This window comes from Motacilla alba, chromosome 6, assembly GCF_015832195.1.
Source record: "Motacilla alba alba isolate MOTALB_02 chromosome 6, Motacilla_alba_V1.0_pri, whole genome shotgun sequence".
In the NCBI taxonomy this organism is placed as follows: Eukaryota; Metazoa; Chordata; class Aves; order Passeriformes; family Motacillidae; genus Motacilla; species Motacilla alba.
The window spans coordinates 35,204,128-35,229,111 of record NC_052021.1 but is presented as its reverse complement, the minus strand read 5'-3'; the positions used below and the strand labels follow the sequence as shown (position 1 = coordinate 35,229,111).

Sequence of the window (24,984 nt, the reverse complement as noted above, 5' to 3'; positions counted from 1 at the left end):
GGTCGGGCTGTGCTCCAGGGAACAGGGACAGGAGCAGAGGGAACGGCCCCAGGCTGGCCCAGGGCAGCTCAGGGTGGGCACAGCAGGAATTCCCCCATGGAAAGGGGGCTCAGGCCTTGGCACTGCCCAGGGAGGGTTGCAGTGCCCAGCCCTGCAGGTGTCCCCTGGAGGTGGCACTCAGGGCTGGGGACAGGGTGGGGATGGGGCACAGGGTGGATTCACTGATCCTGGAGGGCTTTTCCAACCCCAGGGGCTCTGTGGAATGGCTGAAAATGGTTTGTACTCAGTCCAAAAAGGGCTGGTGCTGGACTTGGAGCAGAAAGCAGAACTAATGCTGCTGTGGGGCAGGGAGCTGGTGCTGCTTCCCATGGAATGTCCTGTTTGACTCCTGGGAAATGTTTTGCCTGATTAGGAATATTTTAAAGGAAGAAAAAAACAAAAACCCTGTTTACCTGGAAAGTAGGATGACATTTGAGACGTGTTCTCGGTGGAGCATGGGGAGGAGCTGGGCATAGCTGGGTGTTGTCATTCCAGGAATCTCTGTCCCCCCCCCCAGAACTTCCTAGGATCAGTGACAACAACCCTGCCAGGCCAGGAAAACTGTCCCCAGATTGTCATGGGCCATCAAACAGCTCACTGAGTGCCTCAGCAATCATTCCCACCCCTACCCATCCCTCATGGCCAGCCCACGCTGGGGCACTCTCTGCTGCTGACTGAGAGCAGCTTTTTGGGAATGCCTGAGCCCTGAGCAGCGAGCCTGAGACCCAGCTCTGCTGCTCTCTGTTATCCCAGCTCTGGGGGGAGCCTGGGGCCTTTGCCTTCAAACAGTTTTACAGGATCATTTCACAGGGCTGGAGGAGGATGGAAGGGCTTGGGGCTGGATTTTGTCACCACCAGCCTGAGGCACAGCTGTCCTGACGGGGTGGGAAGGAGCCTTGGGGTGGCAGGGACCCCTCTGTGGTGTCCTCTGTGGCCTGGGCAGGTCAGACCTGGCAGAAAGGGCTGAGGAAGGGACTGGAAATGGAAAAAGCAGGAGCAGAAACCTTAAATGCAGCGTGGGCTGCCCCCACACCCAGTGTTTGCTGTGGCCAGCTGTGATGGGACCAGGGGATGCTTTGAACTACGTCCACTCAATGGGAGATGGGAAGGAGTTCCTGCATTTGTGCTGAGCTGTGACCCTGGGGTTAATGAGCTGTGACCCTGGGGTTAATGAGCTGTGACCCTGGGGTAATGACCTTCCCACATTCCCCTTGTCTAAAGCTTGTGAAAGGCCATGGGCATGCAGGGGCAATGACCTCAAAACCCCAAAATTACATTATTTCCAACTTCAATCTCCATGTTTGTTGGTGCCTGGAAGGCCGAACATCGTGTGTGTGGTTAGCCCAGTTAATTGATTATCTCCTGTTAATTGATTCTATTAGAGAGCAGGGTCCTGCTCCTGCCTTGTGTGGTCCTGTGTCCCCAATCACAGGGATTTGCACAATTTGATCAATAGTCTTAGGAGTGAATATTTATTTTTTAGACCTTTGATTGTGGTTAGTTTTGCAGCCTTACAGCTAATTCCTGGCAGCCCAATTAATAGCTTTGTGAATTAATAGCAGGGTGTTGACACAAGGTGGGAGGTGTGGGAAGGGCACAGGGCAGGTGGGGATCCAGGCTCTGCTGCTTTTCTGTCCTCACAGAGGAAATTCCTTGGAATTTCCTTGAAGCAAATCACCAGGAATTTAGGGGAACTGCGAGTGCACACAATGCAGTGTGGTCATTTTAAAAAAATTCACTTTTAATACAATTTATTTTACATTTTGGGAAAGAAAATCAGAAGCAAAGCTATGAGAGAGCAGAGGATATTTGGGGAATTTAAAGGCATGTGCAGGAGGCTGTGAAGGATCCCAGCTGGACCCCTGGAAATGGGGCTGAGCACACAGGGCTGGGAGGTGCTGGCTGCTGCAGGTTGCTGTGCCTTGGCTCTGCAGCCAGTGGTGCTCTTGGGGATTGTTTTGTCACTGTGCTGAGCCTAGAAAAACTTGTAATGATGAAATAAACGTGTGGGAGAGAGGCAGCATAAAACTCCTGGGTTTAATAGCAACATAAAATGCTGTTCTATATGGAATAAAATATTGGAGCCTGAGGAACCTGTCCATGGAGTGATCTGTGGCTGGAGAGGCTCCAGCTCAGGCTCGGTGCAGTGAGAGGGGCCTTGGCCCCACATTGCTGTGCTCTCTGCTCCCACTCCAGTGAGGTGAACAGAGAAGGTTCCAGCAATGCAATTGCAGCCCCATTTTGGGTTACTGTTGCTTTTATTTCCTTTCTTCATTTTGCATCTACTGGTGGTGCTGCTCGTGCATCTCCCAGGCAAATGTTCCCTTAAATATTTCATGGCAGCCTGGCTGTGAGTGTGGATTTTGTGCCAGGTTTAACATAAAGACTAAACAGGAGCTTGTGGAGATGCAGCTCCTCACTGTGCTGCATCTTCCCGGGCCCTGCTGGGGGAGGAAACTGCATTTCCCAGCACTGCCACGCCAAGGCTCTGAAATCTGCCTCGAAGAAACCCCAAATGCATGACATTTGCAAGCACCAGCACTTACCTGCAGTAATTAAGGAATGGGGTGTCTGGTAATCTCTAATACCCCTCTGCAGCTCCTGCATAAAGAAGTGGGTGTTTATTTTCCTCACATGCAGGTTTTTAATGGTAGCAGTGAAGAAGGTAAGAGATGAGTCTGTGCTTATGGACTCTGTAAATTAGCAGCGAGCACAAATATTAAAAAAGGCACCATCTGCCATGGAATCCATTTGCCACCTGTTCCCTGGCTCTCAGCATTATTTAAGGGTTTAAATGTGGTGGTTTAGGCTGCCACGGAGCAGCTGGGAAGTGACTGAGCCTTTTCCTCCCAGCACCTTAATGCTGTGTGCCACGGGCAGCTCTCGGTGCCAGGTCTGTGGCCCAGCTCTGTCCGTGTCTGTCAGTCCCTCCTCAGCAGGGCTGCCGACTGAGCCAGGCTCAGAGCACACCTAGAGCTGGCTCATGGGCTGGGGAGGGACCTGCTGCTGCTCCCAGCAGAGGCACAGCCTGTCCCAGCGTGGCCACAGGGCCTGGGAAGGGCCCTGGGGTTGGTCCCACTGAACCCTTGAGCTCAGCCTAGGGTCCCCAGGGCATCACAGAAGCCCAGGATGGATTGGTTTGGAGGGACCTCAGAGCCCCCAGTGCCACCCCTGCCGTGGGAGGGACACCTTCCCCTGTCCCAGGTGCCCCCAGCCCCAGTGTCCAGCCTGGCCTTGATGTTCCAGCATTTTCCCAGATATTTCCTGGCCAGCCTCCTCCCTCCCAGTTCCTTGCTGGGAGGGCTGGGCTGAGCCATGTGTCCAACGTCTGTGCACACTCCAAACTCCTTCCTTCCTTGTGTTAAAGAGACCATTACCAGCTGCAATCCAGGGAGCCAGAGCTTGGGAGCCCCCGCAGCTCTGGCCCTGCAGGAGGGTCTCTGCTGGGCTCACTCCCACCCTTTAGGATCCACTCCTTGTGTTAATGAGTTAATTACCAGCTGCAATCCAGGGAGCCAGAGCCTGGGGAGCCCCCGCAGCTCTGGCCCTGCAGGAGGGTCTCTGCTGGGCTCACTCCCACCCCTTGGGATCCACTCCGTGGGAATTCTCCTTGTGCACTTCGCACTTCCCATTGGCCCAGCCTCCCCTGCACAGGAATTCCAGGGCATTAGGTGAGCACGAATGAAGGGTTTTGGGAGAACAGCCAATATTCCAGGCAGGAAGGTGGTGCTCCCCTCCTGGGGAGGCCTGCCCTGGCCTTGCCAGGTGTGCCCCGTGTCTGGCCCTGGCATGGGCTGGCCTGGCAGTGCTGGGTGGCTCTAAGGAGCTCTCTGGAAACGCTATGCCCAGCTCTAATGCTGCCTAACGAAGCAAGTAAATGAATGTTAATAGTTGTTGAAGTGATAACTTCCTGCCTGGCTAATATTCAGCACAAAATCACGTTTTGGTTCCCCGTCTGTGTTGGCACACCCGGGGGAAGGTGAGCTGGTTCAGGGGCTCAGATCGTGCCCAGAACCCAGTGAAAGGGGACCAGTTCCCTCCTCCCTGCACTGTGAGTCCCTGCTGGGAGCTGGAGCTGCCCAGTCAGGACCCTGTAGGAAATGGGGTGATGGCTCTCCGTGTGGAAATTCAGCTGCTCTGGGTTTCCAAAGCACAGTGCAGGAGGAGGGTGGGCAGGGTGAGGTCAGGCACAGCTCTGGGTGTGGTATTGCACATTTTTGCACCATCCAAAGCCAGTCGTGGGGAGTTTCTTGCTGCAGATCCATGGTTGGCCTGACTGGGTTGATGGATCACGGTGCACTTTGTACCAACAGGGATTCCAAGGCTTTGGGATGTCAGGGGAGCAGGGGCAGGACCTGAGGGTCAGGCTGGACATCAGGACAAGGCCACACCTCTGTCCTGCTTAGGCCAGGCTCATGGTTAAGCAGCTGCTCCCATGGTGTGCTCCAGGAGAGGCTCTCAGTGCCTGGGATGTAAGAGCAAGGTATTGACAAAAGGAAAAATATCAATACTCCAGTGGCAGTTACAAAGGACAAACAACCCAAATCCTCTCAGTCGTGCCCAGCTCTTGGTAAATGTCATGAAAGTCAGAGTTAATTTACTGTGTCTGTAAGTGCTTGTTAAAGCACCGAGCTGGGTTTTGCTGTGGGAAGTGCAGTGCTGGGCAGTGTTTCAATCAGGTTGCACTCCCAGGAGCAGCAGTTGCTCTGCTCAGAGCCCTGCCAGGGGTGAGGCTGGGGCTGGCAGCACTGCTGGGGCTCGGGGGTCACACACTGACACAGGAGTTTGTCCTTTTCCCTGCGTCCCTCTCAGGAGCTTGGGCTGCACGGGGCAGGCTGGGCTCTTTTTCCTTCTGTTGGAGGCTCAAATTAACTGAGATTTGTGTGGCTTAAAAAGCCCTCACTAAACTGGGTATATTTCTTGTAAATGGAGCTGAAGTCTTAGAAGGAAAACCCAAACTGAGTGAAAGAAAGGAATAAGCCTTGGAAGGACAACGGGATTGTTCCACAAGGAGCCCTTGCTTGTCCCTCTCCAGAAGAAGATGAATGGGTGGGAATTCCTGTGAGAATCCCTTCAGTTTTGAATCAGAGCTGAGGGAACGCCTTGTTTTGGTGGCTGCTGCTGCTGTGTCCTGAAATTTATTTATGCAGTTAAAGCATTAGGAGCTCTGCAGGTGTGGCCAGGGCTTGGTGGAATGGTGCTGGGATGCAGAACAGTTCCCGGGGGATGTTCAGGCCCAGCTTTTGTGCTGCTTGGGGGTGCCCAGCAGGAATACTGGGTGACATGGAGAGGGGAACAAGGCAGCAAGTCCTGCTGAGGCCCCTGGAAAAGATGGGAGTGATGTTGCTTTGTGTGCTTTTGTCTTGCTTATTAGTGAGGGAAAAAAAAACCCATTTTTCAAACATTATTTTTTATGTGTTCAGCTTTATTATTCAGCTCTTTGGGACCTGTTTTTGATGCTGTAAAATGAAGCCACAGAGTGGATTTAAAGTAATATATTCCCAGTGGTTGGCCTGAATGAGGGCTGGATGTGGGGTAAACTCAGTGCAAAGCTAAACCTGATGGAGGAGGAAATTCCACGATCCCAGTGGATTAATCTCCACTGTTAGGATTTGCATCTGCAGGGTCTTGTACCTCCTGGTGCAATTCTCAGCGTGGTGTGTTAGGCAAGGGGATAATCTCAGCAATCCCTGGAAGAGGAGGGGCCCTGGAATGCTCCAGACGTTCTGTCCAGTGGGATTGAGAGCTGAGCAAAGCTGTGCCACAAACCATCCTGTGAATGACCTCAAATTGCTGCTGCACTTCATCCTGGAAACTAAAATTAATATAGAAATACCTGACTGGGAGTTTATGATGAGGGAATAGAAATTCCAGCTCAGGGACTGTATTATTATTATTATTATTATTATTATTATTATTATTATTATTATTATTATTATTATTATTATTATTATTATTATTCCTCCAATCAAAGAGCCATTCCTGTTCAGCCCCCTGGATGGCGGGAACCAAATCCCCAGGGATTCTCCTGGTGGTTGTTCCCAGTTTTGCTTTGGAGCTGTGGATGTTCCCTGGGTGACTCCCCCGTTCCTCAGTCAGGCCCCACTGAAGTGTAAAGAAATGTAACGAGGTAAAAGGAATCTTCCTTCTTGGCCAGAATATAAATAAGGGAACTTAATTACATTTCCCAATTTTAAGTGTGCCACGGGAGCTTCCCCAGGGTACTAAATGGAGTTTCATGGATTTTATTGCACTTGCAGCTCTGCTGGCACTTGCAGGACGTGGGGATGGTGGAAGGGGAAAAGGAGAAGGACGTGGGGGCAGTGGGAGGTGTCCCTGCCCTTGGCAGGGGGTGGCATGGCATGGGCTTTAGGTCCTTCCAACACAAACCAGGCTGGGATTCTGTCATCCCCAGAAAATCCCTCCTGGCAGCCCCTGTTCCACACTGAGTTCCCTCTGTGGTGTCAAGAACCTGGGACCTTAAACCTGACTCAGAAACCACCAAAAAATGGAGCACGAGAGTCACATTCACGGTTTCTGCCCGGCTGGGTTCAAAACTCCAAACCTAATTTCTGACTCAAAGCCTCCCAGAAATGAGTGCTTGAAGATTTCACTCCAAAACACAAAGGATTGGTGCATGCAGAAATAATTACTGCGCCATGACAGGAGCAAGGGGAGCTTCTGGGGGACTGATGCTGCATAATTCAGTGTATTCTCTCACAATTGCGTCCTGTCTGGAGAGGAGAAGGAAATTTGCTGCTGGAGTTTGTGTGAGGCTGGAGAAGAATCATAAAAGTTTGGGAAATGGGACTTGCAGAGCAGTGAGAAGGGCTGTGGGGTGATCATCACCATCCTCATCACCCCCTTTTCTCCTGCTGAGGGCAGAGGCTTCCTTGGCTGCAGGGTGGTCCCACCTCCCCTGCCTGGGCTTGGAGAAGCTCAGGAGAGTCCCAGTCCCTGCAGCCACGCTCAGCACAAATCCCTGCTGTGCCTCTGGGCCCCTCCAGCCTTATTTTCCAATTTTCAGGGATGGCTCCATGAATAATTCAAGAGGAGTCTTTGATCCGGGCTGGCTGCCACCTGCCCTGCTGGGAGGGCAGGGGAGGTCACCCGGGTCAGGAGCTGCTGCTCTCAGAAACTGCCCAAAAATCCAATCAAGCTTTTTTTTTTTTTCCCCAGTTTGGAGGCTCCATGAAGGTGTGTAATGCAGCAGGAGGCAGCGGGCTGGGCAGATCTCAGAGCAGTTTTACACTTTGGAACCAGGCTGGAACAGCTCTGCAGTCCCTGCTGGGCGTGGGCTGTGCTGGCTGGGGTGACCTGGGAGGCAATCCCACAACTGTGCCTGGGATAACAGGAATTGGGATCCCCTGAGCAAGGTGCCAGAAAAATCCAGATTGTTGTGGCTTTCATGCCAGTGTTAATAATGATTTACATTGCTCTGCTCCCCAGGACAGGGATGGGACCCAGGGAGTGGCTGGAGTTGTGCCGGGGGTTTGGATGGATTTTAGGGAAAGGTTCACCTGAGGGTGCTGGCACTGCCCAGGCTCCCCAGGGAATGGGCACAGCCCCGAGGCTGCCAGAGCTCCAGGAGCCTTTGGACAGCCCTGCCTGGGGTGCTCGGGTGGGATTTTGGGGTGTCTGTGCAGGCTGGGAGCTGGGCTGGGTGATCCCTGTGGGTCCCAGCTCAGGACACTGCATGATCCCACAGGATTTAAAACAAAGCCCAGGAGAGGATCAGAGTCCTGAGGCAGCAGGAAAAACAATCCTGGGATTTTTCCCTCAGTGAGCAGCAGAGCTTGGCTTGGCTTCGCCCAGTGCTCGTGGGCTGGCAAATCCAGGGGATGGTGGAACTCCACGGGCTCTGCAAGCCCCACAGCCAGGGCAGCCTGGAGCACGCCCCGGGCTGGAGGGAGGCTCTCCCTGCCCGTGCACCATCCCAGATCCAGCTCCTGGTGCCCATGCCTGGCAGGAGCACTCGTTTGCAGAGGCAGGGAGTGGAGAACAGCAGGTTTGGGTTTCTGGTCTCTGAATTCCCTCAGGGTTTGGGTTCTGGTCTCTGAATTCCCTCAGGGTTTGGGTTCTTGTCTCTGAATTCCCTCAGGGTTTGGGTTCTTGTCTCTGAATTCCCTCAGTGTTTGGGTTCTGGTCTCAATTCCCTCAGGGTTTGGGTTCTTGTCTCTGGATTCCCTCAGGGTTTGGGTTCTGGTCTCTGAATTCCCTCAAGGTTTGGGTTCTTGTCTCAATTCTCTCAGGGTTTGGGTTCTTGTCTCTGAATTCTCTCAGGGTTTGGGTTCTGATCTCTGAATTCCCTCAGGGTTTGGGTTCTGGTCTCTGAATTCCCTCAGGGCTTGGGTTCTGGTCTCAATTCCCTCAGGGTTTGGGTTCCTGTCTCTGGACTCCCTCAGGGTTTCCTGTCCAGAGAAGCATTCCTGGGGCTGCTGGGCTTTGGGAGGTGCAGAGGCTTGGCAAGGACAGAGCTCACTGACCTGTGGCTGGGGGAGCCACAGCCGTGTTGAATGTTTCCTCTGCAGGGTTCCCAGGGAATTAATTAATTGTTTAATCAGTTATTGCCTGGTGGTGATCTGGTGTGTGGGGGATAACCCAGGGAGGGAGGCAGGGACCCTGGTCTGACCCCTGGTGCCAGCCTGCAGACCCAGGGATGTCCAGGCTGTCCCCACTCCTGGTGGCACCTCGGGGACCTGATGGGCTCTGTCCTGCTGAGGAGGATTCTCTGGACACTTTTCATCATTTCCCCTCTTCCTTTCTGTCTTTTCTCTCCAGCCCAGTTCAGCTGGGGAAGATTCAGTGGTTTTTGTTTCAGTACTGGTTCACAGTGTGTAAAATGTCGTTGTCACTTGGGAACGGAGTCTCTCAGGTGGAGAGAAGAGATTTGTCTCGATTTTGGGCACAGTTCTGCCAAGATTTCTTTTTAATGAGTCAAGCCAGCTCGATGCCTCAATCTCAGTGCAGAATTTTGAAAATCAGGGGCAATGTTCACTGGAGAGGCGTTGATGCAAGAGGAGCAGCAGCTCTGAGACAGGGGCTGTGATGATGATAAATGGTGATAACTGCTTTGTCCTGGGAAGTGATGGATCCCTTTGCAGGAGTGCCATTCCCACCTTGCCAGAGCAGCTCAGTAACTCAGAGCACCTTGTCATAATTCCAGATAATGCCAGAAGTGTCCCTAAAGGAATGGTTTGTGCTCTCAGTATAAATTCTGCTGCCTTTTGCTCTCCAGTCCCTCTTGGCACAAAGCAAGCTCAAGGAGAAGCCATCCCTGGGCTGTGCTTTCCCTGGGCACCCGGAGCAGGAGGGGTCTCACACTTCAGCTCCATACCAGGGCAGGTAGAAATAAGTGAGAAAAGTGAGTTTTACCCTGGGACCACAGCACATCCTGAGCTGGAGGGGACCCTCAAGGGTCCAGCCCAGCTCCTGGCCTGGCACAGGCACCCAGCAGTGCCCCCACGCCTGAGAGCCTTGTGCAAGCACTCCCTGACTGTTCCTCTTCCAGAACAGGAGCAGGCAGAGAAAGCTTCCAGCAGGAGTTGTATTTGCAGCCTGAAGCTGAGGATCTGAGCCCAGCAGGGTGTGGAGCAGGGCTCAGCTCAGCAGTCACCCAGGGACACGAGCTGAGCCTGCGAGGATTTGCATCATTTGCTTTTCTAAGCAAGGCTTGAATGGGGTTTAATAATCCTGCTCTTTTTGTTATTAAATGTGTCGGGTTCAATTCCGTCACGGCGAGTCCTGCTCTTACAGCTCCTGTGATGAGAAATCTCATTAAAAGTTGGGAAATGCTTTCTGTTAGCTTCTGCTGCTCACAGACTTCTTGTTTCAGTTTGAACTTCTTGTTTTCCAGGTAGAGCCAATGTTGGGATTTGGCACAAAGGGGGGAATTCCTGCCTGGGCAGCACCAGAGGAGGTCAGGGTGGACAAGGGCTCTGTTGGGATGGGCACAGGGCCTTGTGCAACCATTCCCCCAAAAGAGAAGAAGTGGGGATGAAAAATGCTGTCTGAAACGATCCTCTGAGGGATTTTTAAACTGGGACTCCCCAGGTGTCCCGAGTGCTGCAGCAGGGCTTCGGAGGGTGATCAGAGCCAGGGATTTTCCCTGGCAGGGAGGAGCAGGACACTTCACAGGGCTTCGGGGGATATTTCATGCCCCTGAACCCAGCAGGTTTGGGGTGTGGGCTCTGCCGGTGCTGTCACTCTCATGGAATCATGGAATAATTTGTTTTTGAGGGGCCCTTCAAAGGTCACCCTGTCCCACCCCCTGGCCTGTCCCTGTCCCTCAGGGAGGAGCGTTTCCCTGGCTGGTTTTTGCAGGGGATGTTTCAAGCACCAATAGCACAGGACAGGACTGTAAGAAATGGCTGAATGTGACACTCCAGCTTCTGGGGGGTTGATTTGTTTGGATTGCACTTTGCTTTTGAAGCCGCCGTGCCTCCCCTCGTTTCGCTGCTCATTTGGTGGAAATTGCAAAAAACCAGGTTGTTGAAGGAGGAGAAATTGGAGAGGGAAATGTTCCCCTGCACAGCTCGCTGCAGAAGGTGCTCATTGCCACTTAGGCCTGACTCTGCAGATTTTCAGGAATTCTTGCTGACTTCCCTTCCCGCTCCAATAAGCAATTTACTCCAGCATTCACCAGTTCCTGAAGCGGTTATGGCAATGCATATTGAAATGAAAGCTCCAAACGATCCTGCAGAAACAAAAGTGCAGCTCCTGCTCTGCTGGGGAGGGGCTGGGGTCGGGCTGGGAGCCAGCAGGAGCTGGCAGCTGCTGGAGATCCACAGTCACGGAATAGGTTGGGATGGCCCTAAATCCCACCCAGTGCCATGGCAGGGACACCTCCCCCTGTCCCAGGCTGCTCCAGCCCTGCCCAGCCTGGCCTCGGGCACTGCCGGGGTGGGAAGTGTTCCATGGAACAGACTGGGGAAGTCTTTCCCTATTTTTGTTCTGCTGAACACTGGTTTATCTGCGCATAAATCTCTCTCCAGCTGTAGTTCTGTGCCTCATGCTTTTATTTTTCATTTCACCAAAGACAGAAAACCCTTCACTAATTTCCTGACCTCCTTCCCGGGCAATTTATTCATCTGATGGAATCCAGTGGGGTGACTTGGCTTCTACTCCATCAATTTTAAACAAAAAAAACCAAAAAAACCCAAAGCATTTCTGTGCCAAAATCCTGCTTCTCCCAGTCCCTGTGATGGCCTGGAGTCCCCTGTGCCAGTGCCAGGCTGTGCCATCCCTGCTGCTGCCACCCCTCACCTTCCAGCTCCTTGTCATTCTCACCACAGGCCATGAGCGGGTTCTTTTTGTCACTTTCCAATGCAGCAGAGAAGGAGCTCTTCAGCAGAAACTTCCTTTTTTTTCTGTTTGAAAATGGGAAAACCCAAACAAACACAAAGCCCAGGACAGATGGATGAAGGAGAGCAGAGCAGTGGGGTCATTCTGCCACAACCAGCCGTGCTGCTTTCGAGGGCTGCTTCTCATTGGGTAGGAGGGCAGAAAAGTCTGATTTACAAAATTCTCTTCCTTTTTGCTCCCTGCTGATGGAAGTGTCCCTGTATGGGCTGTATGGGCACTCCCCAGGCCAGGTTGGACACTGGGGCTGGGAGGACACTGGGAGGTGTCCCTGGGATACTGGGAGGTGGCACTGGGAGGTGTCCCTGGGATACTGGGAGGTGGCACTGGGAGGTGTCCCTGGGTGTCCCTGGGAGGTGTCCCTGGGAGGTGTCCCTGGGACGCTGGGAGGTGTCCCTGGGTGTCCCTGGGTGTCCCTGGGTGGCATTAGGGTCCCTCCAGCCCACAGCAGCCTGGCGCTCCGGGGTCTGTGGTGGAAGTGCCGTGTGTGCCTGCTCCGTCCCTGCTCCCTCCCGGCCCTGCGTGCCCCTCGCTGCTGGCTTTGCTGTTCCTGTCCCCAGCTGGGACTGAGGGGTCAGAGCTGTGCCCCTCCATCCCCAGTGCCCTGTGCCCCCCGGGCTGGGTCCCAGCACAAAGGGGGCCACTCCCAGCCCCGTTTGGGTGGGTTTGGGCTCCCAAAGCCCTGCGCGGGGCTGGGGGCTCTCTCCATCACCCAGGGAGCACCAGCTGAGCTCCTGCTCGCCCTGGGGCTGAGCTTGGGGTGGCAGTGGGGCCGGGCAGCTGTGCTGAGCCCTGTGCCAGCTGTGCCAGCTGTGCCAGCTGTGCTGGCATGTTCTCCCCAGCAGCCCTGTGCCTGTGCAGGCGGCCGAGGGCAGCTGCTGCTCAGGAAGCACCACACGTTCCCAGGTCTGAGGCACAGGGAAGGGCATAATCAGATTCAGAAAGTGCTGAATGCTTTTAATGAACGTGTCTGGGCCTTACAAAGGAACAGAGGAAGGAAGGGAAATGTCTCAGAGGTGGCTCCCGGGCAGCCTCGTGTTTACCCAACAGGAGCTGCCTTGGGGAGGAGCGTGGTGTGTCCTTGAGGGGAAGGGGGAGCAGAGCTGAGGGGGCATGGAGCTGAAGGATGCTGCCTGCTTGGGAAAAAGTCGATTTTTCTTTTAATTACTGCTCAATTTTTCCTTTTTTTCAAGCAGAGAGTATTCTCTTGTCCTTTGCAGATAGGCAGGACTGCCCCAGATTATCTCATCAGGATGGACTGTGCTTCTAAATGAAGCAAGTCCCTGGGCCCCGATCTCCAGCACCTTCTGGGGTCAGGAGGTGACAGCAGCACTAATAAAAATGACTGGGTGCATTTCTGGGCCTGCCTGTCACACACAGCGGCTGCAGCTACTGATTTCACTGCTCCTTCCCATTAGAGTGCCTGCTGGTGTCCCAGGATGTCACAAACTCCTCCTCCCTGAGCCTGGGGACAGTGGGTGACACCAGGAGGAGCGCTGGGGCTCCTCTCAAGGGCAGGCCAGCCGCAGCAGGGGAGCTTAGATCAGAAATGAGGGGAGGTTTTTTCACGGAAAGGTTGTAAAGCACTGGAACTGGGAATGGTGGAGCCCGCATCTCTGGAGGGGTTTCAGAGTGCACGTGGCACCTGGGGACGTGGTTTGATGGTGGCCATGGTGGTGGTGCTGGCTGGACTCGATGGTCTTGAAGGTCCTTTCCAGCGGCAGTGACTGTGGGATTTCCTGATCCCCCGCCGTGGGGCTGGGAACGGGCCGATTCCTCCCCTGCCATGTCCCAGCAGTGCCGGAACGGGCTGAGCTGTGGATTTATCCCCATTCCCCTCCCCACAGCCCGCTCTCCTCCGCTCCCCTGTGCCGGGAAGGTCCCTCAGCACACCAGGCTGGGCTGCTCTGAGGGCCGGGCTCCCTCGGGCAGGGGCTGTGTGCCCTGCCTCCCCCTCCTCACACCGTGCTCAAGGCTGCTCTCCCCTCTGGCAGCAGCTCTGCACTCTGCCCCGGTTCTTCCTCTCAGTCCGAGCCCACCCAGCTCCCGCGGGGCCGTGGGGAGGCAGCAGGAGGGGTCAGTGGGAACGCTGGCAGCGCTGGCTGTGAGGGGCTGTGCTTTCCCTGCGGCACCGGGCAGGGCACGCTGGCTGCTGGAGACCCCACACTGAGCTGGGGCTCCCAGGCACTGCTCACATCCCTCGGGCTGGGGCAGTGCCCAGCACTGAATCTCAGCCATGTTACTGCCTGGAGCTCAGTGCCAGCCATGGCCAGGGGCAGTGCCCAGCACTGAATCTCAGCCACGTTACTGCCTGGAGCTCAGTGCCAGCCATGGCCAGGGGCAGTGCCCAGCACTGAATCTCAGACATGTTACTGCCTGGAGCTTGGTGCCAGGGAGGGGCTGGGGCAGTGCCCAGCACCCAGTCTCAGCCACGTTACTGCCTGGAGTTCAGTGCCAGAGAGGGGCTGGGGCAGTGCCCAGCACCCAGTCTCAGACATGTTACTGCCTGGAGCTTGGTGCCAGCCATGGCCAGGGAGGGGCTGGCAAACAGGGCAGGCACTGGAGAGGCCGGGGGATAAATCTGTGTCAGGCACAGAGCAGCCTCCCCTCCTGTCCCTGCTCCTTCTGTCCCTGCTTACCTTGTCCATGTCACCCCTCCTGTCCCTGCTCACCTTATCCCTCCCATCACCTCCTGTCCCTGCTCACCTTGAACCTGTCACCTCCTCCTGTCCCTGCTCACCTTGTCTGTGTCACCTCCTCCTGTCCCTGTCACCTCCTCCTGTCCCTCCTCACCTTATCCGTGTCACTTCCTCCTGTCCCTGCTCACCTTGAACCTGTCACCTCCTCCTGTCCCTGCTCACCTTATCTGTCACCCCTCCTGTCCCTGCTCACCTTGTCCCTGTCACCTCCTCCTGTCCCTGCTCACCTTATCCGTGTCACCTTCTCCTGTCCCTGCTCACCTTATCCGTGTCACCTCCTCCTGTCCCTGTCACCCCTCCTGTCCCTGCTCACCTTGTCCCTGTCACCTCCTCCTGTCCCTGCTCACCTTGAACCTGTCACCTCCTCCTGTCCCTGCTCACCTTATCTGTCACCCCTCCTGTCCCTGCTTACCTTGTCCTTGTCACCTCCTCCTGTCCCTGCTCACCTTATCCGTGTCACCTCCTCCTGTCCCTGTCACCCCTCCTGTCCCTGCCAGCTCCTTCCCCTCTGCCCTGGCCCCCGTGTCCCTGCTGCAGCCCGCGGAGGAGGGCTGGCTGTGTGTGAGGTGCTGGCGAGTGGCTGAAGGGATCCCAGGAACGGGCAGATGTTCTCCAGAGGTGCTGCTGCTCATCAGCCTGCCCTGGCTCTGCAAGCCCCCAGAACTTCACAGGGAGCAGCACCTTCCTCCTCCCTGGCCCTCCTCAGGATTGTTTCAGAGTAAAATTGGCCTGAATTTAATCATAAAGCCCCGGAGTGTGGGTTCACACTCAGGTGTAATTCCAGCCCAGGTTACGCTCAGTTCAGAGCAGAGGCTGATATTGCATCGTGACATTCAACTCCATCCAGGCTGAGTTTGTATTCCAAAGCCATCCATTGCAAAGACTGCTCTTCATGAGCACAAAGAGCTCCAAAGCATAAATATTTATTCCTTAAAGGTTAAGATTGCCTTAAATCATTCCAGCTTATTTGGTGAGCAGCAGTTATAATTAAAATAAGCAGTTGAACTCCATCTGCATGTATGAAATGCATATATATGTGTATATAAATATATATTTATATATACTTGACTCTGGTGCGGATGGAAGCCGTGGGATAATTGCTTCCATCACATCAAAAGATGCACTGATATTGTTCCTGGATTGGGTGATAAATCAACATAAAGAAGCAGCTGAAATGATATAATGGCACGTCACGTTTGAGCAGGCGGCAGAAGCCGAGGTGGGGAATGAGCAGAGCTCTCTCCAGTGCTGGCTGGAATTGCAGGGGATAATTATGCAAGTTATGGAAATCATTCCAGTTCTGGGTCCAGAGAATTCACAGAACCCAAGGACGGGGCTGGGAGCAGCCTGGGACAGGGGAAGGTGTCCCTGCCATGGCGGGGGTGGCACTGGGCTTTGAGCTCCCTTCCAGCCCACACCAGGCTGGGATTCCGTGCTCTGTGTTGGAATATTGTGCTGTGGCACTTGGAATTGTGGGGACATGGACCCAGGAGGGCGTTCAGAGTGTGTGAGTGGGCTTTTGTAACAGACTGAAGGTTCCAGAATGGCAGCTGTCTGGTGGCCCGTGAGTCGCTGGTGAAAAGGAGCTGCAGGAAATCCTGCAGCTTGGGCTGTGCTGGGGATGGTGACATTGTGACATTCCCAGTCTGCCTTAAAGCAGGGATGGGATGTACAGCCATGAACATCCAACAAACGGCAGTGCTGGCTGGCAAATGGCACCTGGGGACTGCTGCTGGGCCAGCTGGCTGTCCCCTGCCAGGAAACGGGGTTGGGTGGCTCTGGTGTGGCTCAGCTCCTGAAAAGCTTCCCAGTTCATTGGGAATGAATGCTCCAGGCTGGACTCGGATGCGGCAGCAGGCAGGAATTGCTCTGCAGGCCTGGGGAGCCTGGTTTCACTGGCCTGCCTCTAGCAGCAGCCCTGGGTTACTGATGGCTTGTGAATAATGCACACGAGGCAGGCAGAGTCTCTGCTTTGGGCCTTGTCCCAGCAGACTCTGAAGCCCTGGATAAAGCTGCGCTTTTAAAGTATTGGCAAAATAATTTCCCACGGATAGAGTGGGACACCAAGACGTTGTGATGAGTAACAGTGGAATCCAGAGGGGTGTTATTTAAAATGAGAACAGTGGTCTTGCTGTGACCTGCTGGGAGGGCATCGATCTATCCTGGCAAATTCTTACTTTGAGGGCCACGCTTTCATTAATTTTGAATTTCTGGCGCTGTTTATTGGCTGAACATCCGTGGGCATCGTGGCCAGGGATCGAGCTGAACACAAACCTTGTTTTAACCCTGCAGAGGGGGCAGGAGATGTGCTCAGCAGCTGAATTCCCTGAATCACTGAGGTTGGAAAAGCTCCCTGAGATCCCCAGGAGCAGCTGCCAGTGCAGCACCGTGCTCAGCGGCCTCGAGTGCCAAGGGCTGGGCAGAAAGCTGAGGGTTTTGAAGGGAATTGTTATTTACCAGGGAGAATTCCACTCTTCCCTTGTGGTCCGCTCACAGGTTCTGCCTCCAGGCTGGACACTGCCGCCGTGGGGCCCCTGGTGCCAGCACAGGTCACCCGTGTCACCGCCGTGGCCGCGCCCGCCGTCACCCTCATGGCCACCAACCTGCTGGAGCAGGCACGAGCAGGTGGGTGCTGTCCCCAGGGCTGGCAGGGCACGGATCCCGTGCTCTGTGTCCTCGCAGCCAGGCTGAGCCCCCATCCTGCAGGGGGGGCACCCCCAGATCTGCTGGGGTTGTGCTGGGCTGCTGCTTCCCCTGCCTGACCCGGGGCCAGGCAGCCAAGGAGCGGCTGCCACTGTCACCTTGGAGGCACCACGGGGCCCCGAGGGCTCCTTCCCAGAGCTGTTCTGGGGAAAAAAAGGTGCTTATCAGGAGTTTCCAGGGTTCAGTTCAGACAGAACCCACCTGACCCTCCTCCCCAGGGAAGCTGTGGCTGCCCCAGCCCTGCAAGTGCCCAGGGCCAGGCTGGACAGGACTTGGAGCAGCCTGGAACAGTGGAAAGGTGGGACTGGATGGGCTTCAAGGTCCCTCCCAACCCAAACCAGGCTGTGGTTCTGTGATTTCCAGGGCAGTGGCAAGGAGCAGCTCGTGGGCTGGGCAGGCTGTGTGCCTGGGAAGTCCAGCCATGGAATGAGTTTGTCCCTGGACTCCACACCAGCACGGGGTTAGTCTGGGATCTTCTCCTGCTCCCGCTCCAAATCCCCTGAACAATGACAGGGAGCGTGGGCATCGTTTGCTGCAGGAAGGAGAAAAGCTCAGCTCAAGGAGATTTGTTCTGAGAGGGGAAAGGAGCACTTGGAGGGCACAGCAGGAGTGCTCAGAGCAGCAAAGAAAGAGTTAAAGGGAAACCAGTGTGGGCAGCAGGAGCTGTGTCCCTGGATGGGAGCAGGACCTGCCTGGTGGGACCAGAGCTGGGAGCCCAGGACCTGCCTGGTGGGACCAGAGCTGGGATCCCACCCATGGATTGAGTAAGAGCCAGCAGAAGAGGGGCTGGGGATCAGCCAGGGAAGGTTTTGGGCTGATCTCAACACCAGAGCCATGGGGTTTTGGGGACAGACAGAGCTGGCCTGTGGAGATTCTGGAGGAGGATAAACCCCTCAGTGTGGGATGTGTGTAGTTAATAAATCCAGTTCTTGAGAGCATTTAAGAGTCAAAATGTTAAACTTTTTTGAGAATAATGGAGGTCTGGCCTCTTACAAAACAAATTTTGACTATACCTTGTCCACAGCTCCTCTTGGTTTGAATCCATCTTCCCTCTTCCCCTTCCTCTCTAATTCTGCATTTGAGGAGTTGTTTGTGATCACACCCAACATCCTCTGTGCTATACCCAAGGCAGTTTTGCTGCTTCACCTTTGCTTGCCTTGCTGTGAATTATTCATGTCCCTGTGCTGCCTGGAGCCCGGGAGAAGGCTCTTTCATCAGGAGCCTTTATCTCCATCCCCCCTCATCCTCCAGCAGGAGCAGAGCTCACCAGCGCTGCCTGTGCTGCTGACTTTGGGGTGGAAGAGGAGCTGGGAATGAGTGGTGCTGGCTTCACTGTCACCTGCAGCTCAGTCTGAGCCCTGAGGATGGGGGGAGAGGGTAATTAATGAGCGGGGGAGAGGGTAATTAATGAGCAGACAGTAACTCTGAGTGAAGGTGTGCCCGGTCAACACCTGGTGCCGGTCCCTCCCAGCGTGGGCACAGGAGGGGGGGTCTCCAGGGATGGGGGAGGCACTGGCAGTGCCCTTTGGGGAGCAGGGGGGCCCTGGGGCTCCTCCCTGGCACAGCCAGCCCCACTGCTGCCCCAGCCCCACCGGGATCCCTGAGCCTGGAGTAAAGCTCGGATTCTTTTCCTCTTTCCCTTGCACTGAGGCAAACACTCAGTGTTCAACTGCAGGTGTAAAACTGAATGGCTCCTGCTGTGCACAGCCTTCAGGGCTTCCCTTTGTTATTTTAGTTTATTGGTTGTTTGCTTTTTCTTCTTCTTCTTTTTTTTTTTTTTTATTCCCATCTTCTTTTCTACGTGCTGACTGCCCAGAGTGCTGTGGCAGCGTGTTCCACGGGGGAATGCCCGAGGAGCTGCCTGCTGCAGAGATCACCATGGCTGCAGCACCCAGGGGTGCCCCTGGGGCCTTGCCTGTGCTGGGAGGGAGCTCTTCCAGGAGGGGAGGGACAGGGACATCCCCAGGAGGGAAAGGAGGGAGATCCCCAGGAGGGAAAGAGAGGGAGGTGTCCCAGGAGGGAAAGGAGAGGGAGATTCTCAGGAGGGAAAGGAGAGGGAGATCCCCAGGAAGGAAAGGAGAGGGAGCTGTCCCAGGAGGGAAAGGAGGGAGATCCCCAGGAGGGAAAGGAGAGGGAGATTCTCAGGAGGGAAAGGAGAGGGAGATGTCCCGGGAGGGGAAGGACAGGGAGATGTCCCGGGAGGGAAAGGAGAGGGAACTGACCCAGGAGGGAAAGGAGAGGGAACTGACCCAGGAGGGGAAGGAGAGGGAGATCCCCAGGAGGGAAAGGAGAGGGAGATTCTCAGGAGGGAAATGAGAGGGAGATGTTCCAGGAGGGAAAGGAGAGGGAGATTTTCAGGAGGGAAAGGAGGGAGATGTCCCAGGAGGGAGCAGAGGCTGCTGGGTGCTGCAGCAGTGTCTCCTCAGGAGCAGAGGGGCCCTGTGCCCACAGCAGCCCCTCCCTGCTCTGAGCCTCATCCTCATCCTCACTGATCAGTGACCAAGGCGATTGCTCTGGGTTGGATTTGCCTTTGCACAAGCAGAGCTCCCGGAGCTCTGTGCTTTGGGTCTGCTCCTGTTGCAGTTTCAGTCTGCAGCTGACATCTGTGTATTCCTGCATGGCAGGGTGAGCAGCTGGGGCTGCCCCTGGATCCCTGGCAGTGCCCCAGGCCAGGCTGGACACTGGGGCTGGAGCACCTGGGGCAGTGGGAGGTGTCCCTGCCGTGGGATGGGATGAGCTTTAGTGTCCCTTCCAGCCCAAACCACCCCATGATTTGTCTCAGAGCTTCCAAAGGCAGGGAACGTTCCCTGTCTCTCATGCTTGTGGGATAAAATTCACCCTGTATTTCACAGGGATGAAATGCATGGCTGCTTCTCAAGTCAATGGTGAGTGTAAAAGTACCAGCATCACCCCTGGCCATTGCTTGTGCCCTCTCAGGGCTCCCTGGGGCACTGCTGGTCCCCTGGCAGTGGCCCTGTGCCACCCTCTGTGCCAGGCCTTGCTCAGGGCTGTCCTTCCCCTCCCAGCAGCCAGGCAGGAGGAGGCACTGACACCGAGTGTCACCTCCTGTGTCCGGAGCACCAGAGCACAGGGAAGGCTTTGATTCCCAATTACCAGATATCCAGGGCAGGGAGATGAATTCCGAGCCCCTTTTGATGTGCATCAGCAGCTCCCTGCTCCTGGCTCCTTTAATGTGGAAATTATTGGCTCTGGTTTGTAAATCTTCTTTTTTGCTCCCATAAAGCCATCTTCTGAGCAAAACGCCGTGGCTGTAATGCTGAATTACTCTGAGATGTTCCAGTGGAAGCAGGCTCAAATGGGGGCCTGTTCTGTACCTGGAGGAATTTTGAAATAATTGGAGTAGCATTTTGAGGGGCATCTGCCCCATGGAATCCAGAGTGGTTTGGGCTGGAATCCCATCCCCATCCCATCCCCATCCCATCCCATCCCATCCCATCCCATTCTCATCCCATCTCCATCCCCATCCCATCCCATTCCCATCCCATGGATCCCATCCCCATCCCCATCTCCATCCCATCTCCATCCCATCTCCATCCCATCCCATCCCATCTCCATCCCATCCCATCTCCATCCCATCCCATCTCCATCCCATCTCCATCCCATCCCATCCCATCCCATTATCCCATCCCCCCTGCCATGGCAGGGACACCTTGGCTGCTCCCAGCCCCAGTGTCCAGCCTGGCCTGGGACACTTCAGGGATCCAGGGGCAGCCAGGGACACGTGGGAGGGGGCTGGGGACACCCCCAGGGCTGGGCGCTGTGCAGAGGGGTCACACACACCTTGTCCCCGCTGCTGCAGGAGGGATGGGCCAGCTCGCCTCGGCTCAGACCCCAAATACGTGTTTGAAGAGGACAAGCAAACACAAAACCCCAAATGAAGACAATCCCATGTTTCTTACTGTCTTCCTGTGCACCCTGCTGTGTGGGGATGCTGGGTCTGTCCCACCCCTGCTGCCTCCCCGCCTTTCCCTCTGTCTCCTGAGGCCCCTCTGCCGTCACACACAGGTTTTGGAGGCAGCAGACAGTTCAGGGTGTGGCATTTTAGGATGGAGCCAGCCCTCCGTGAAGGGGAGGAAATGTTATTTATTCCCGTGGGAATCCGTGCAGCACTCCCTGGGGATTCCCACAGAGGTTACCAAGCGCTGCAGGACCTGCGGCTGGGAACGAGGGGTGCCCAGGGGGAGCAGAACATCAGGGGAGGCTTCAGCTTGGAAACCCCTGGGAGCTCCTGGAGGTCAGCCATGACCCAGCCCTGCCCAGCTGGGTGGGGACATGTCCCTGAGGAGGACGTGTCCCTGAGGAGGATGTCCCTAAGGAGGACGTGTCCCTGAGGAGGATGTCCATGAGGAGGATGTGTCCCTGAGGACGTGTCCATGAGGAGGATGTCCCCGAGGAGGATGTGTCCCCGAGGAGGACGTGTCCCAGAGGAGGACGTGTCCCTGAGGAGGATGTCCCTGAGGAGGATGTGTCCATGAGGACGTGTCCCTGAGGAGGACGTGTCCCTGAGGAGGATGTTCCTGAGGATGTGTCCCTGAGGAGGACGTGTCCATGAGGAGGACATGTGCCCGAGGAGGACGTGTCCCTGAGGAGGATGTTCCTGAGGAGGATGTGTCTGTGAGGAGGATGTCCCTGAGGAGGACGTGTCCCTGAGGAGGATGTTCCTGAGGAGGATGTGTCTGTGAGGAGGATGTCCCTGAGGAGGACGTGTCCCTGAGGAGGATGTGTCCCTGAGAAGGATGTCCCTGAGGAGGATGTCCCTGAGGAGGACATGTCCCTGAGGAGGATGTGTCCATGAGGATGTGTCCCTGAGGAGGACGTGTCCCTTAGGAGGATATGTCCATGAGGAGGACGTGTCCCTGAGGACGTGTCCCTGAGGAGGACGTGTCCCTGAGGACGTGTCCCTGAGGAGGATGTGTCTCTGAGGACGTGTCCCTGAGGAGGATGTGTCCCTGAGGAGGATGTGTCCCTGAGGAGGATGGCCCTGAGGAGGATGGCCCTGAGCAGGATGTGTCCCTGAGCAGGACGTGTCCCTGAGGAGGACGTGTCCCTGAGGAGGATGTCCCTGAGGAGGACGTGTCCATGAGGATGTGTCCCTGAGGAGGATGGCCCTGAGGAGGATGTGTCCCTGAGGAGGACGTGTCCCTGAGGACGTGTCCCCGAGGAGGATGTCCCTGAGGAGGATGTGTCCATGAGGAGGACGTGTCCCTGAGGATGTCCCTGAGGCTCAGGACAGCAGCCAGGGCAGTGCAGGGCTCGGGGGATGTGTCCCAGGGAACAGGGGTGTCTGGAGAGGAGATGCACCCTGGGCCCAGGGGCTGTGAGTAAAGGGGGAGGAGTGGCAGGAGGGGGCTCAGAGCCACGGGCAGCAGTCTGGGGTTTGTTCAGCAGTTTTGGCTGGTTGTCAGTTTATTTATTTGTTTTTTGGCTGGTTGTCAGTTAATTTATTTGTTTTTTGGCTGGTTGTCAGTTCATTTATTTGTTCCACATTAACAGAGCTCCTCTCCCTCACAGAGCGTGGCAAGGACCCGAGCAGAGCCGCCTGCCCCCCGACGCTGATCCTGCACACGGAGAGGAAGAGCGTCCCCACGGGCAGTGACAGTGACAAGGTCTGTCCTGGAGCCCCTCGCAGAGCCCTGGGAGCCCTGAGCTGCACAAATCCCGGTCAGGGCTGGGCTGGGCTGGAGCCGTGCTGGACACTCGGGATCCTTCCCTGCTGTGGAATTCAGAGCCCTGGATTTAACTCACCCTGGAGCTGTGCAGGAGCTCTGGCACTGTCAGGGCATCGGGGCTGGCTTGGTCCCCATGGAGTCCCAGAGCACTTTGGGTGGGAAGGGACCTCAAATCCCCCCCAGTGCCACCCCTGCCATGGCAGGGACACCTCCCACTGCCCCAGGTGCTCCAGCCCCAGTGTCCAGCCTGGCCTGGGGCACTGCCAGAGATCCAGGGGCAGCCCCAGCTGCTCTGGCAATTCCATCCCAGCCCCTCCCACCCTGCCAGGGAACAATTCCCAATTCCCAATCTCCCATCCATCCCTGCCCCTGGCAGTGGGAGCCATTCCCTGTGTGCTGTCCCTCCATCCTCGTCCCCAGTCCCTCTGCAGCTCTCCTGGAGCCCCTCCAGGCCCTGGCAGGCTCTGAGCTCTCCCTGGAGCTGCTCCTCTCCAGGTGAGCCCCCCAGGTGCCCCAGAGGGGCTCCAGCCCTGGGATCATTTGGTGCCTCCTTCAGACTCTCTCCAGCAGCTCCAGACATGTTTTTGCTGTGTGATGGGGACAGAGGAGCAGCTGGGGACAGTCAGTCACTCCTGCAGTGGTGATGTCCCTGAGCAGTCCCAGAGGAGCTGCTGGAAGGAGCAGGGCTGGCACAGCCCCCCCTGGTCCCGGGGACACCCCCTGCTCCTGGGCTGCTCCCTGGCCTCATGGGTGCCACGCCCGGGGTTCTCCCTGTGCCGTGGGAGCTGCTGGCATGGACAGAGCTGCTTGGCTGCTTTTCCATGCGTGCTGCTCTTTGGGAGGCGTTTTTGTGATCCCCGTTCATCTGGGCTGCTCCAGAGGCAGCTGTGTCCCTAAAGCCTCTCCTGCAGTTCTGGCACAGGGTGACCCCCTGCAGGCTAAGGGGGCTTTGTGCCCCAGGAGCAGCTCTGTGCCCTGCTCTGTTTGCTGACTCGTCCCTCTGTGTCCCCAGGATCACTCCTTCAAGCTCCTGAGCGAGGCTGACGGCGCTTCCAGCGGGAACAAGCCCGTGGCATCGGCCCCAGTGCCGGGATCGCCGTGGTGAGCAGCTGCCAGGGCCCTTCCCCTGTGCCAGCCCTTCCCCAGGAGCCTTCCTGGGCTGCCCCGGGGGGAGAGCACTGCCAGGGGCTCCAGCAGCCTGGCTGGGGGCTCCTGGCAGAGCTCTTCCATCCTGCCTGGCCTGAGGGAGGGCGAGGGAGGGAGCCCAGCCAAGCCCCGGGGCTGCAGCGGGGGCTGCACAGCTCGGGCACCTTTGGTACATCCCAAACAGAGCCCTAATTCCATCCTAGATGTTTGGGACAGGCTGCTGGGCTGGGGGCACCGGCCAGAGGAGAGGGCTGGCATGGGCATGGCACAGGGATGGCATGGGGATGGCATAGGGATGGCACAGGGATGGCATTGGAATGGCACAGGGATGGCACAGGGATGGCATTGGGATGCCATGGGCATGGCATTGGGATGGCATTGGGATGGCATTGGGATGGCATTGGGATGCCATGGGCATGGCACAGGGATGGCATTGGGATGGCACAGGGACGGCACAGGGAGGTCATGGGGATGCCATGGGATGGCACAGGGATGTCATTGGGATGCCATGGGATGGCACACAGTTGCCATGGTTCTGTCGTGGTGATGCCATGGCATGGCACAGGGATGCCAGGGGATTGGCACACAGTTGCCATGGTACTGTCATGGTGATGCCATGGGATGGCACAGGGGTGCCATGGGGATGCCATGGGATGGCACACAGTTGCCATGGTACTGTCGTGGGGATGCCATGGCATGGCACAGGGGTGCCATGGGGATGCCATGGGATGGCACACAGTTGCCATGGTACTGTCGTGGGGATGCCATGGGGTGGCACAGGGGTGCTGTGTTGCCCCTTTCCCCAGCAGCACAGCCTGTTGAGGCTCTCGTGGCCACGTGCCAGCCCGTGGCACACAGGCAGGGGTCACACAGTGCCACAGCTCCTGCCCCTGCCTGCTCCCAGCCACAGAACCTGGGATGCCTTTTCCTGTGGGGGCTCCTCATGGAGCACCATGGCCCCCCGGTCCCTCTGTCCTTCCCTGACAGGGAATATGTCACCTGCTGCTTTCCGGGCCGGGCCAGCCCTTCCTGTGCCCGTGAGGCTGAGGACAGACTTCCCTGCCCGGGCTGCTGGGGAGGGCTGGCAGGGCAGGGCCAGGCCAGGCTGTGCCCGGGTGTCCCCTGAGTGTCTCTGGGGTGTCCCTGAAGTGTCCCCTGGGGTGTGCCTGGGGTGTCCCCAGAGTGTCCCCTGGGGTGTGCCCAGGGTGCCCCAGGGGTATCCCTGGGGTGTCTCTGAGGTGTTCCTGGAGTGTCCCCAGAGTGTCTCTGGGGTGTCCCAGGGGTGTGCCCGGGGTGTCCCTGGAGTCCCCTGGCGTGTGCCCGAGGTGTGCCCAGGGTGTCCCAGG

At 56.4% G+C, this 24,984-nt stretch overlaps 1 protein-coding gene across 1 annotated transcript in view; it reads left to right on the top strand.

The window, feature by feature from the left end:
• Positions 1-24,984, top strand: part of TCERG1L (transcription elongation regulator 1 like) — a 55,968-nt gene that overhangs the window by 15,798 nt on the left and 15,186 nt on the right. The window contains exons 5-7 of the mRNA XM_038141487.1: positions 16,596-16,724; positions 22,335-22,429; positions 23,505-23,593. Coding sequence (XP_037997415.1) covers positions 16,596-16,724; positions 22,335-22,429; positions 23,505-23,593 — 313 coding nt within the window. The remainder of the gene's footprint in view (positions 1-16,595; positions 16,725-22,334; positions 22,430-23,504; positions 23,594-24,984) is intronic.